The sequence below is a fragment of the Pezoporus flaviventris genome, unplaced genomic scaffold (genome assembly GCF_033815535.1).
Source record: "Pezoporus flaviventris isolate CSIRO_AGI_PZ_B2104156 unplaced genomic scaffold, CSIRO_AGI_Pfla_v1 ptg000095l, whole genome shotgun sequence".
Lineage (NCBI taxonomy): Eukaryota > Metazoa > Chordata > Aves > Psittaciformes > Psittacidae > Pezoporus > Pezoporus flaviventris.
In genome coordinates, this window is record NW_026892643.1 from 370290 (window position 1) to 383644 (window position 13355).

At 39.0% G+C, this 13355-nt stretch overlaps 2 protein-coding genes across 2 annotated transcripts in view; one reads left to right on the forward strand and one right to left on the reverse strand.

Moving 5' to 3' along the window:
- The window catches only part of UBAC2 (UBA domain containing 2), an 85396-nt gene that overhangs the window by 56586 nt on the left and 15455 nt on the right, over positions 1–13355 (reverse strand). The gene's annotated exons all lie outside the window — the stretch shown is intronic.
- GPR18 (G protein-coupled receptor 18) lies at positions 8082–12778 on the forward strand. Its single transcript, XM_061476266.1, has 2 exons — positions 8082–8172; positions 11495–12778. Exon 2 carries the CDS (start codon positions 11539–11541, stop codon positions 12502–12504), a length of 966 nt encoding a protein of 321 aa, XP_061332250.1. The 5' UTR covers positions 8082–8172; positions 11495–11538; the 3' UTR covers positions 12505–12778.

Below are 13355 nucleotides of genomic sequence, written 5' to 3' on the forward strand. Positions count from 1 at the left end.
TGCAATTCTGTAGAAGTCTAGTAATTGGCTATCCCTTGGTCCTCTTCTACAGTAAATATAATTCACTATTTTTTCACTAAGCCATTTTTAAAGTACTTCTGAATTTTCAGTAAATAATAATAAAAAGATTTCTAGTCATAACTTACCTCATTATAATTAGCATATTGTAATGGACACCACAGCATGTCTTCAAAGGCTAAAGACTAGTAAAAAGAGGTTTTAATGTTCATCTTATTCATACAGTTCGGTTTACTTCATAATACTTGAAAAATTAAAATGCTTCCCACAATCTTTTTTTCAAGACACCATTCTCCTTTTGATTCATGGCTGCAACTCTTCTTTTTCTGAAGAGAGCTCTGTAAGTATTCTGAGGCTCAAATCGCTCGGAGGAAATTGTTTAGCTTGTTCATGACAAAACAGAAACAAAATAGAAAGCTGTGGCAGAGAAGTGATTTCTTTGCAAAAATACTTCCCCATTAAGACCACCATATAACCCTTTTTCACAACTACAGGCCAAGGTGTCTGAAGCAAAGTGATGACTAAACAAAATGAGAGTATTCAGTAAGCATAAAATAAAAGCAAAAAGGAAATTTTAAAAGAACGTCAACCAAAGAAACTTGTTATTCTGAAAAGTCCTTCAACTCTGAAAAAGAGGCGTTCTAGTTTTCATTTTACTGAAGCAACCATGTTAAGTTTTTTTCTAACTACACACACTGCCTTCTGTCTCATGCATATTTGTTTTTTAAAGTTTCAATCAGTGCCTACTCAGAAAACCACTGAATTTACTGAATCAACTTCTGTCCATTACTTTTGTAAATCAAGAGGAATTTCTTTAAAGCATCAGTCACTGCAAGACCTCCTTTGTGAAGTTACTCCATTACCCTCCGTTTTGGCCTAGCAGAGCAATCGTACACTCTTTTATTTTGCAAAAAGACATAACAGAAAAAGTACCTCCTCACATTAGTAACATCTCCAACTGCTTCAAAAAATTACCCATCCATTTTTCTTCCTTTTTCCTCTACCCCAATCAAATAATTAACTACCCTACAAATATGAGGAGAAGGAAGAGAGGCAGAGCATCACTGGAATGGAGGCAGTTCATTCTGTGATAGGGAGGGACATTTTACCCATCATATGAAAGGATATCAGATCCTTACAATAAAAATGCTGTAGAATCCATGCTCATAGCAGAACTTCTACAGACAGGAGACAACTGATGCTTCTAGGATGTAATGACTAGTTACAGATTGTTTTTCTTCAGATCAAGTAACATGAGGCACTGCTGACAACAACCCAATTTGGAAACAATAGCCAAAACTCATTTGTACAGAATTGTTTGGTACAGACATCTACAATTAGATGCAGGATTTCCTTTTAAATTCCAAAGGGACTTCCACATCCCTGTCTTCCTTTACTATGGCTGAACACGAGGAACAAACAAGGTTTTCCTACTTCCTGAAGGAGGAAGAGAAGGGCAAAAAACACAAGCTGCCAATAAAGGCAGAAAGAAAACCTAATTTTCTTAGGGTTGATCATCCCCACGTAGACTGAAAATAACTCTCAAGGGTCAACTATTAAGCTAAAAAGGAGGTCCTCTATTCCCACATAGGAAAGAAGGCATTGCTTATTTTCATGAAATAATTCAATCATAAAACTTTTAGAACACAAACACCCACTTCTTCAGAAAAATGAAGTGCTGTGGTGAGAAAATTGTTGATACTGTGTCTTATTTTGATAGAGGCATACCAAACAAATAAAACAACAAAACTGGGAGGTAAGCAGCTTTTAAAACAGAGGGTTGCTTAGTTTTTTATTTTAGATTTTATCCTTGTATTATATCATAAAGCCAGAAGAATGGTAAATGTTGCCTGCAGTCCTTTTCCTCTTTCCCCCACTAGGTGTCTTCTAGTTCTTCACTTTCTCAGGATAAATTGAGACTATACACAGTAAGGAAGTCTTTGCTTACAACTCATTCTCAGAATTGTACTTATTTTTCAAAAAGAAACACAAGGAGAGACCCGTATGATATGCAACTCCTTGAGCAACAACAGAATTCTCAGTTCTACAACCTTATGAATGATCAAAGCTGCCATGCCATATGGCACCTCCCTTCCATAGGAGAGTCCAAGTGGTTTTCACTCTTCATAATCAGTTTTCATGCACAACTGGAAGTGCAGGTGTATAAAGGAATGATGCCATTATATCCATTTTCTGCTGTTCCAAAGATGTGTTGCTATGCTAGCTAAAGATCCGTAGATGGCAGCATTGATGCAGTAATTAAATCTTCAACACAGCAGAGGTCAAAACACATTTCACAAAACTGTTTCTTATCGGGAGCTAAGCCCAATTTTCAAATGTCAGAAATCTTAGCACCAGGCAGTAGAAGCATTGGGCCAGCAACTGTCAGGCAGTAAGCAGAAGCCATATCCAGGATCACTACTAAAAAATACTACATCAAGCACTCACCCAGTAACTATATAGGTTAACCCAGTTTAGGCCCCATCACCTTTAAATAAACTACACCATCTAAACAACAATGAACACTGTGAGCCACAGGTTGCTGGTATAGTTCTTCTGGTTACCTACATATGCTGTCAAATTAGAAAGAAGGCATACAGAGATGTCCAACATTCTGCCGCCTTCACTGCCCTTTTTTTCTCAACCTTGTTCAAAACAAGTTTTACACTCCCTCTCATTTCTGCTGTTTGAGTAAGTGCCATGGATTTGGTGGCCCATATCACCACACACCACAGAGCTCAGTTACAAGCAAATAAAAGCAATGTCCCAGATGTTCTAGGACAAAAATACAAAAATTAAACACAGTGACAGGCAGTACGCTTTGGAGGCAAAGGATGAAAGAGAATGTGAGAAAAGGATGGCAGAGAATACAAGATACGTAAGTCCCAGCTCAGTTTCACTGGCCCATCCTCTTTTAAAGCCATCTTTACCAACATGGTCCCTGCATAAGGAAGACTGCTGCTTGAATTATTGAACTTCAAATCTGCTCTGGCTGATTTTGCTAGGCTTCTTGATGTGATAAAGCTCAGGGTTTTCAGCTCATTTCCCTTAAAGTGCATGTGTCTGTGTGTAAAACACATTTTTCCTGTAGCTGAATAGTCAGTCAGAAAGTATACAGTCCTTTGAGAGGACTCAGCTCTGTACAGTCAGTTTCTCTAACATAATCTACCCATAGCCAGCCTTGCTGTCTTCTTTTGCCAGCTCACAGAACCATCTGGCCTTATCCCAGCATTCAGGTGCACTAAGCATACTCACACCCAAATTCTCCCCCCATTCCCTCCAAGGACAGTACTAAGCCTACACTCTAAGAAACCCTGCCCTGCAGAGTTCCTAATGAACCAGATTCACTGCTGTGTGGCTGGACCTGAGCTGCTTTGTCCCTGTTCGGATTATGCCAGCCCCTTTACCACCCTGAATGCTCCCTCTCACGTCAACTCAGCTCCAGTGCAGTACACCAAGCTTCACAACTTCAATACATTATGTGTTTGTTAATCTGTGCCAGAGACAGGTGGCACAGGCTGAATAACATTAGAAGACTGTCACTTCATAGTAGCAAGCCACCTGCCAGGGCTGGGCAGCACACACAGGAGCACAACACACACCAAAGTGCCCTTGAGTCTGAAGGACAGCACTTTCTCTAATTCAAATGCTTGCACAGCTCACTCTCATTTCAGGTACTTTTGATTACAGGCACACTAAAGCATATGTAGCAATCTTTAATTATTTCATTTCTGGTTACATATACTCAGGCTAGTAACTAAGCAGAAGTTGTTCAAACGCCTCAATTCCAGAGAAGTCAAAATGGTTTTCCCTACTTCTGCACTTGACTTCATCAAAAGAATCTGAGTACAAGCAGCTCCCAGTAAAGACATTTCTCTTGAAATATTAACTCTATTCCTGGGAGGCATACCAAGTTTCAGAACAGTACTCCTACACACTTGAGACTTTTAAGAACAGTTTAATAGTAAAAATATCATGTACCACATACTCTGTAAGGAAAGAGTATTTGAAAAAGCTCTCCTAGAGACTTCCAAACTGGAACAACTAACTCACTGCATAGCTCCTAACACTACATACAGATTTAAAAAAAAAAGAAAAGAAAAAAAAAAAAGAGTATTCAAACAGGTTTCAAACAACCATGAAATATTTGTCATGAGAAATCTGCAGGTTTGGGGAAAGTAAAGCTGCTTCCCAACACATCAGAACACAGACACAGCATTTTGAGAAGTCTACCAAAGGCAATGTGGGTTCATCAACAAACATGGAGCTGTGCTGGTATTTGCCATGAGCTAATATTAGACACATATATTCTGAGATTGCTGCTGCATAACAAAGCACTGCCTCTAGTCCACTATCCCACTCTCAGACACCTCAGAGATGCAACTTTCATCTCAACTGATTTTTGAAGTATTGCTTCTTTCAAAGGCTCATCCTGCTGAACAGATGAACTGCAGGCCAGATACACTGTATATTTTTAGGGTATTTAGTGACAGACAGTGGGTCTGGCTATACAAGAGGAGGAGGTGGAAAAAAAAAAAAAAGAGAAACATGGAATGTCAATTTCAGTACTGATTTTTCCTTTAAAAGAAAAAAATCAGGAACTCCTTCCTCAAACCATATTGAATTCTAACCAAATGAGAAAGCAAAATGTGACAGTGATTAGGACATGCCAGGCCTAGCTAACTAGGCTGTAATTCTCTAAAGCTGCACTGTTTCCCATTCCTTCAGGTCTGCTGCACATAGCATTCACACTCACTCCCAGGTTGAGGAGTGGGTAGAGGAGGGACAGCTATGCCATGACACAGCCTCTGAGTAACACACAAGTGGCAAAACTGGAAACAACTCCAGTACGTTTATGCATTCAGTGCCATGGCAACTTTTAACCAGTAGTCTATTCTTAAACCTTCATTATGGTACAACACAATATGGGAATAAAAAAATGAAGCACAATTTCATCAAGGTTGAGAACAGTAGTCCAAAACCACGTGTGAACTCACCCACAACAGCAAGCTGGTGAGTTAAACAAACTGACACATGGGAGAGTTGCTTCCTGTACCACTGGCGCACAGGACCGTGCAAAAAGCTTCAGCTCTTTCTTTTCAATAGGTTCAAAACATCGAAAGTTCAAAAAGAGAAAGAGAACACAAGCTCAAGCCTGCTTCTTACCAAACTGGAGCCAAGGGTGATCCTTCTCCCCCTCTGCGTGCAGAATTTCTCTGTATCGGCTGGACAAAGCTTATGTTAAATGGTAAAGGGACAGGCAAAAAAGACTTTTCTGCATGAAAGAAAGACCCAGCAGTAAGTTACTCCTGCAAACCAACAGCACAAAGACAATCCTTTCATGCAGTTGCAAGTGATCAAGCTCATGTATTCTAAGGCTTACTGCCAGTTAGTGAAGGCACTGCAACATACCACATGTGAACCCTGCCTTATCCTCAGACATGAAGTACATAGGCTTAGCTTTAACTACTGAAAAATGGCTTTAGCACAACATGACACGAATTACCTTTTTTACTCCAGAAACTTCAAAATAGCAACAAAAGACCCTGGAGGGAACTAAGCATTTATTTCAGTAAAAGCTGGAGCAGTGGAAGTACTCACCCATCTGAGAGAAACCAATGCAACACACTCATCTCTAGCTGATAAAACAGTACAGAAGCAGAAGAAACAAAAATAGAGTCAGGTGCTTCCTATACCAGAAACCGAAGCAAGAGGAGAATGTGGCACAGCAGTGCGGTCCACTGCCTCTCACAAACCACATGTACTGCAACTTTTCACTTGGGTGTTCACATCCAAATGTTTGTTACCCTGCAGCTGCAACCAGCCTGAGCTGCAGGAGGAGCACACACTGCTGGTGGTGCAAACATGTATTTTCAGAACACTGCTCCCAAACAGACCTGCTCCTCCACGCTCAGGGGGAGCCCTCCAGCCTGTCAGCAGCAGAGCAGTTTGGCAGCCTCCTCTCTGCCAGGCAGACTTGTGAAAAACCTGAGTGAAAGCAGAACACAGAATGACATGTACATGCTAGGGCAAACCAGCTGGATGAAGAACCTGCCAGTAAACTCAACAGAGCTGCTGCTATCCACCTGTGCAAACTGTTGAGCTGCAAGTGTGACTTGATTCCAGTTGCACTCCTGAGACACATCCTCCCTTCTAGGGTTAAGGCGTCAGCCACCCTCTTTGGACAAGATGAGACACAGATAAAATGTCACCCTTCCGATCCTCCCCCAGGAAGTCTGCAAGCCAAGAGGCAGTTCACAGCATGCAGCTTTTCTCAGCCTCAACATCTGCCTGGTTTCCATCCAAATCCAGCATTACTTTTGTACTCCCTCTTTAGCTAACGGGGACAGTGGCTATGTACGTGCTTGGATCGGTACGTTTATAACACAGTTCATGTTGGAAGCAACCTCAAGGCTTCTGTACATTATTTTTCTCAAAATACAGTACCCTTGCCTAGGAGGGATCAAAAACCTAGTTATTGTCTTCCAGGAGCCACACACCCTTTTTAAAACCCTTTAAAAATATGCATGTCACTGAATTTCCATATGCTTTCACTAAACTTCAAAACAGTATGAGTGACTCATCCTGCTGAAGCATGCTGCAGAGTTGTTTTGCTAATGATAAAGCCACTGAAGAGTTCTGAACACTGGTTGCTCCTTAATCCTAAAATATTACATCCTTTTCAATAGACTTATATTTCTATTGGATGGTCTGGGTAGGATTTGCAGCTCATTCTATTTAAGGGGTTTCTGAATGATTAAAAAAAGATTAAGTTTGGCATTAGTTTCCCTAAAAGAAAAGAACAAATACATAAAGACATTATTATTCTACACACTGAAAACCATACCGAGGTCCTTCCCTATGATTACGTGACCCATCACACTGACCTATGCAAATAACCACCACACTACCACAAACTCACTCAGCTGAGATGAATTACATAACTCCAGCAGAGAGGGTATTTTCCCCAAAAGCTATCTTTAGCAGTAAGTGAAGATCACCTACCTACCTTACTTTTACAGTAACAAACCTGATCCTGGCTACATCTGAACTGCAGGACTTTGTTGCTTCTGGCAACATGCGCACATCCTGGCAAATTCTTGACTGCATGCCAGGAGGAGAGTGAAACATTACTGTTCCCTTCCTCAGCACACATCTCTCTGTTTCATTTGGGAGGAAGAAAAGGAGGGCACAAAGTTGCCAAACTCTCTGTTACTGTGCTTCAATATCCCAAAGACTGCCAGTCAGAGACCTGGAGCTAGCAAGTGCTCTGCAGGGAATATGGAATGATCTCCTTGCCTGAATGGCTCTTTCAAATGTTGGATTTATTTTTGTTTTGAGTTTACAAAGAGAAAACGTAGGAAATCACTTTCCTTTACCTATTAGCCTTTGTGAATACTATCATCCCACCAAAGATGTCTGTTGCAGTGACACAGTTCAGAGATTTTTCTCCATTTTAAGAATGGCTAAAACCTTTCTTCATACTGCATTTTTCTGCAAAGCTCTTAAAATGGCATGCTATTATTTTATATAGCAAATAACACAGAGAAACATTGCTGTTGTATTAGTAAAATATGGTAAGTACAAGCATAAATGAAGCTGTGTATTCAAGTGAATCAAACTTCTCATTTCAAATGTAGCGAGTTACTGTCACTTTCAGGCTGACTACTATCCAAGGCAATATAAGTAAAATGGGGATTTCCACAAAACACAGACTATGCTCTACAGAAATTACATTTACATTGTGCTGATTAGAAACTTCTGCATAACTAAGATGTGCATTCTTGCGGATATGTTTGCATGTAAATATTAACCAAAAATATGCTTTCCTTACACCACAAACATTTAAAAATGTATTTTAAGAAGATGCATGGTACAACAGCCCAGTTTGGTCACACTGGAAATAATATAAAAGCTTGCCTGTTGAAAGGTACTAGAAATATCAGTTCACAGACATCACATGTATGTGAAATACTCTCTTTTAAGTATGACCAGTGGAAGAGCTTAGAACTGGCTAGACTACGTCATTGTTTCCTGCCTGTGAAGAGGATCTATTTTAGCTAAGTGAAGCTGAGCAGAGAAGAAGTCTAAACCTTCTACAGATTTGGGACTAGGAAAGGAGGATCTCTGAAGAAACTCTGTAGTGCACAAAAGGTCAGTAACAATCCCTTATCCTATGCTAACAAAGTGACTTGGTTGTTTACGTAAATTGCTAAGATGGACTTCTTTCTTCAGAAGCTGAACACGGGTATTAATTCTAGAACTTAGGAGAAGATATTTAATTCTTTAAGGCACTTTCAAAGTATCAGCATTCTATCAATAACATCTGAAGCAAAACCACTGCATTTGGAAAAGCATAGTACCATAAATACTGAACCTTAGGATTTTTAAAATAAATTTTAAAATATACAGCAACTAAAAGCATTGGTACAAGTATGTTATCTCTAAAGGAAAGATGCTTGTTTTCATTAAACTAAAACTAGGAGAAGATCTTGTTGCTTGGTCTCTCTATTCTTCACTGAAAGCCATGTTTTCCTCAAAGAAATGTGAACAAATAGGAGGGTCAGCCAAAGCAAAAAAAGGGGATTGGGAACAGAGATGCACACACAATACTTTAAATGGCATCACCACTGCCTAACTTGCAGTATAAATCTGGAGGAAAAGATTTAATTCTGGTTTTCTTCTGAAAGTCTTGGTTTTCATACACAGCACCTAGATGGGCTTCACAATCCACATTAGACATTCAGGACCTCAGCTACCACTAAAAAATTAAAACATATTGCTAAAACATACAGACAAACATCAGAATTTCATTCAGAATTAGCACAGACATCCAGAAAACAGTTACTCCAGGGGCTCTTCGGCAAGTGCTTTAATCAATATTGGTAAGTAAGTGTTTCCATTATGAAAAACAGCAAATAGGGCAAAACTGTCCACTGAGAGACACCCAAAGATCTACTTGGGCTGACCTGCAATATATCAGCCTGAACTCCACCCAGACAAGTACTGATAAAAAAGCAGGATATCTGCATCCACATATAAATGCAGACAGGTGACTACATGCTTTAAAAAAATCTCATTATTTCTTAGCTACATAAATGTCAAGCTTTAGATTTTTAAAAATTAAAACCTAGAAGAAATACCTAATTGTAACACTGAGAGGCATTTAAACCTGCATAGTTTGGAAGCAACATCTTCACCAACTAAACAAAAAAATCCCCTTTTTGTTACAGTAAGCCATTCTTCGATATATCTCAAAACTGGCATAAACTTGAAATAACCATCAAACAAGGAAAGGAACAACAGATTTTCCTGTTAGAAGTTTATGCCAGATTCAGCTTCCCCTCTTCCAGTCAACACTGGCCTGCTGGTTGTTCAGAAACAACTTCAGGAACTACAAGTCCAAAGGAGAGAAGAACAAAAACAAAACCAAAATTCATGCTGTTTATTAACATTCATCCATAAAAAGTGAATTCTTCTACCTAGCCTATACATGGCTACTCAATTCACCTGCTAAATCAGTCAGGATCTTGAGATAGGTAATCATGCACTTTGTTACACACAATCACTGGCAAGAGAGAACAACAAACAGAACAAAAGATAAAAAAACACTTTAAAATGGATGTGTGTGTGCATGTTAAGCAATATTTGGACAACTTTACGCAACACTAATGGAAGTGGGGCAGTATGCCAGGCAGTATCTCAGCTGTGCTATAAGCATGGGATACAAAATTTTCTTTCAAGCATATGCCATCTACCTTTCAATGTGGTCTGCTATTGCTCTTTAATTCTTTTACATTTACCGCTCTTCACACAATGAGGTATTTTATTCATGCAGATGCCCTCCAAATGTTTTCTTTGTCAGTATTCTATGCATACATTTTCCCATACAAAACAAATTCTGTTACATTTCCTAGAGACCTCATCTGATCAGAAAACACACCTTTTTGTTTTGTACAGCTAAAAAAAAAAAAACAACCTTTGAGATGAAAGTCAGAGTTAGGTACTTGTGTGCATTATTTTTTTTATATATGTGTAAACTGGGGGATTGTAAGAAAATCAGAAGTCCAAACATTGTATTGCAAGGCAAAAGCTAACCTGCAGAAAGATGTAATAGATCATACTGTAGTTAGCTACTCCATGGATAGTCTTTTCAAAAGCAGTTGATGATTGCCAATGTAAAACCAGCATGCTATATTAATAAACACTGGTTCAATCCCCTATATATTCCTATATCACTGAAAAAAGTACCTGATAACACTAAAGTGAAAGCATAAACAATAAGCTTTTTTTTTTTTTTAATGCACTGTCAAGTTTTAGAGATAGAACACACAGGAATTATGCACTCTTCTGCTCTTGAGAACAGTTTTGGTGCCTGATACATGTACAGAACTTACACGGCTGTCGGTCGCAAGTGGGAAGATAAGACAAACAACTAACTCTTTCCTCCTCTTCACGAAGCTGCCACAGGGCTGGGTAAAAGGCCAAACAAGAGGAATCCTTCCATGCAAGGTCATGAAACTGTGACCACAGGAAGAGCCAAGAAAGCAAGGGGGTGTAGGTTAACCAAGGCACCCATGCAAACATCAGGTAAGGTTTGCCATCCTCAAATGGCTCCAGAGTAACCCAGGGGATGATCTCTTTCAGCTCTCATCAACTGAGTCTGCATAATAATGACATTTCAGATGTCCAACTCCAACAATCACGAAGATGAGAGAAGCAACACAACTGTGCTTTGGAGCAGCTGGCTACCAGCCAGCAACTTATCCCTCCACAACAAATACTGTTCACACAGGGTGTGGTCAGAGCCTGCATCACTTCCCATCTTTTTACTTTTTTAAATAGGAAGTCTATCAATACATTAATCTTAGTCATATGTCAGGTGGTTGGTTCTGATGACCTGGGATTAAATACTCTATTAGAAGCTACGTAGCTATTAAGATAGCTTTTTAATGTCTTTAATGAGCAACAGCATGCACCTATTCTTTTGGGAGCTAAGTAGTTCCTACACAGATAAAATGCAAAGTCAGTACTTCACTTTGCATACCCAAATGTCAGTACATGTGATGCTCTCTTATTTCTTTCCATAACTAGTTTTAGTCTTTAATTTTTCAACAGGGACAACTTGAAGGAATACTTTCTTTAGAAAACAGCTCTCTTACCTCAATTACAGTTGTTTCAATTTAATCATTACTTAGAAGCACACTCAAAGTAGCTAATCAATTTTGACTTTTTGATTCCTTATATAACAAATATCTTAAGTAATTAAAATATTTCATTAAAACTTCCATATGAATACTATTTCTCTTCCTTCAGAGCACAATAATGTATTTGTAGTCAGAAAACACAACAAAGCTAGCACATTTTCACAGCTAAACAATACAATCTCATCACTAAACCCCATCCCACAACAATCTTCTTTGTTTTTAAAGAAAGCTTTTATTTGACTAACTCTTCATATTTTATCTATTTGTAGGGTATTTATGGAGGGCAACAACTATTCCTAAATTCAACTGAAATATGAAGCCTGGAAATCACCACCCTGAAGAATACAGGATTGCATCACTGGTCTTTTACAGTTTTGTATTCATAGTGGGATTGTTGGTGAATGCCACTGCACTATGGGTTTTCAGCTGCACTACCAAGAAGAGAACAACTATAACTATATATATGATGAATGTGGCATTACTTGACATAATTTTTACATTTTCCTTGCCTTTTCGGATAATCTACCATGGGAAAGAAATGTGGCCTTTTGGAGATACATTCTGTCGGATTATCAGCGCTTTCACTATATTTTATCCAGCCATTGCTCTGTGGTTACTCACTTTTATAAGTGTAGACAGATTTATGGCTATTGTCCAGCCCAAACATGTCAAAGAACTGAGAAACACAAAAAAAGCCATGCTAGCTTGCACTGGAATCTGGGTAATGACCCTCGCAACGACGTCCCCATTAGTGTTTTTACAGTCTGATCCAGACAAACACTTTAATTTCACCACTTGCATAAAATCGCTGGATATCATCCATTTAAAGGAAGTAAATACATTGAACTTTTCTCGCTTGATTTTTTTCTTTTTGATTCCCTTGTTTATCATGATAGGGTGTTACCTAGTCATTATCTACAATTTCATTCATGGCAAGACTTCCAAACTGAAGCCTAAGGCCAAAGAGAGATCCATAAGAATTATAGTAACTCTGATTGCTCAAGTACTCATCTGCTTTGTACCCTTCCACATTTGCTTTGCCTTCCTGATGTTGCAACATGAAAGTACAACTTACAACCCCTGGGCAGCCTTCACCACCTTCCTCATGAATCTCAGTACGTGCTTGGATGTTATATTGTACTATATTGTTTCTAAACAATTTCAGGCGAGAGTCATCAGTGTAATCCTCTATCGCAATTACCTTCGCAGTGTGCGCAGGAAAAGTTTTCGAACTGGAAGTGTAAGATCACTCAGTAATATGAACAGTGAAATGATATAAAGAGAGATAAAAAAAAAGTCAGGGGACTTTTATAATGTGAACAAGTGATTCTATTTCTGAATTGCAGCATTTTGACTACACTGAAGAATGTTCTATTGCCAGAAGTAACAGATATATTTGTTGCAACTTTTTATATTTGCTCAATTGCTTTTGTAAATCTGAAATTAGTTAAAACCTTGTATAAGTGTTAAACTTTCCAATGCTTTTGTCATCTCAAAAGACTGTGAATATTGCCAGACATAACTATAATAAAGCAGACAATGCTGAAGAATTATGATGCAACACATACTTATTTTTTATATTTGCACAACCAAATGCTCCTGAAACTACTGTATATGCCACTTCTAAAATTAGCTTCATTCTCTCTAGACCAGTGTTAGCATGACTCAAAGAGGAACAGCCTGTTCCTGAAGGGCTGCACCCCATGGAAGGGACCTACAGAGCTGACTACAACCCCCATTCCCCACCCCCTTGTGCTGCTGGCAGGGAGGAGAGAGAGAAATCATGAGTGAAGTTGAGGCCAGGAAGAAGGAAGGGCTGGCTGAAGATGTTTTAAGATTTGGTTTTATTTCTAATTACCCTACTCTGATTTGATTGATAATGAATTAAACTGATTTCACCAAGTCAAGCCTGTTTTTGCTCATGAGGGTAACTGGTGAGTGATCTCTCCCTGTCCTTATCCCAGTGCACAAGCCTTTTGTTACATTTTCTCTCCCCAGTCCAGCTGAGGAGGGCAGTGGTAAGAGTGACTTTGGGGGGCACCGGGCATCCAGCCAGTGTAAACCCACCATGAAGACATACTAAAAACATAGAAGGAAAAGCATCTAATATGGTGTTTAATATTAAAACTC

Excerpts from the sequence above, each read along its gene's own strand:
- GPR18 (XM_061476266.1), top strand. The coding sequence starts at position 11,539 with ATGAAGCCTGGAAATCACCACCCTGAAGAATACAGGATTGCATCACTG.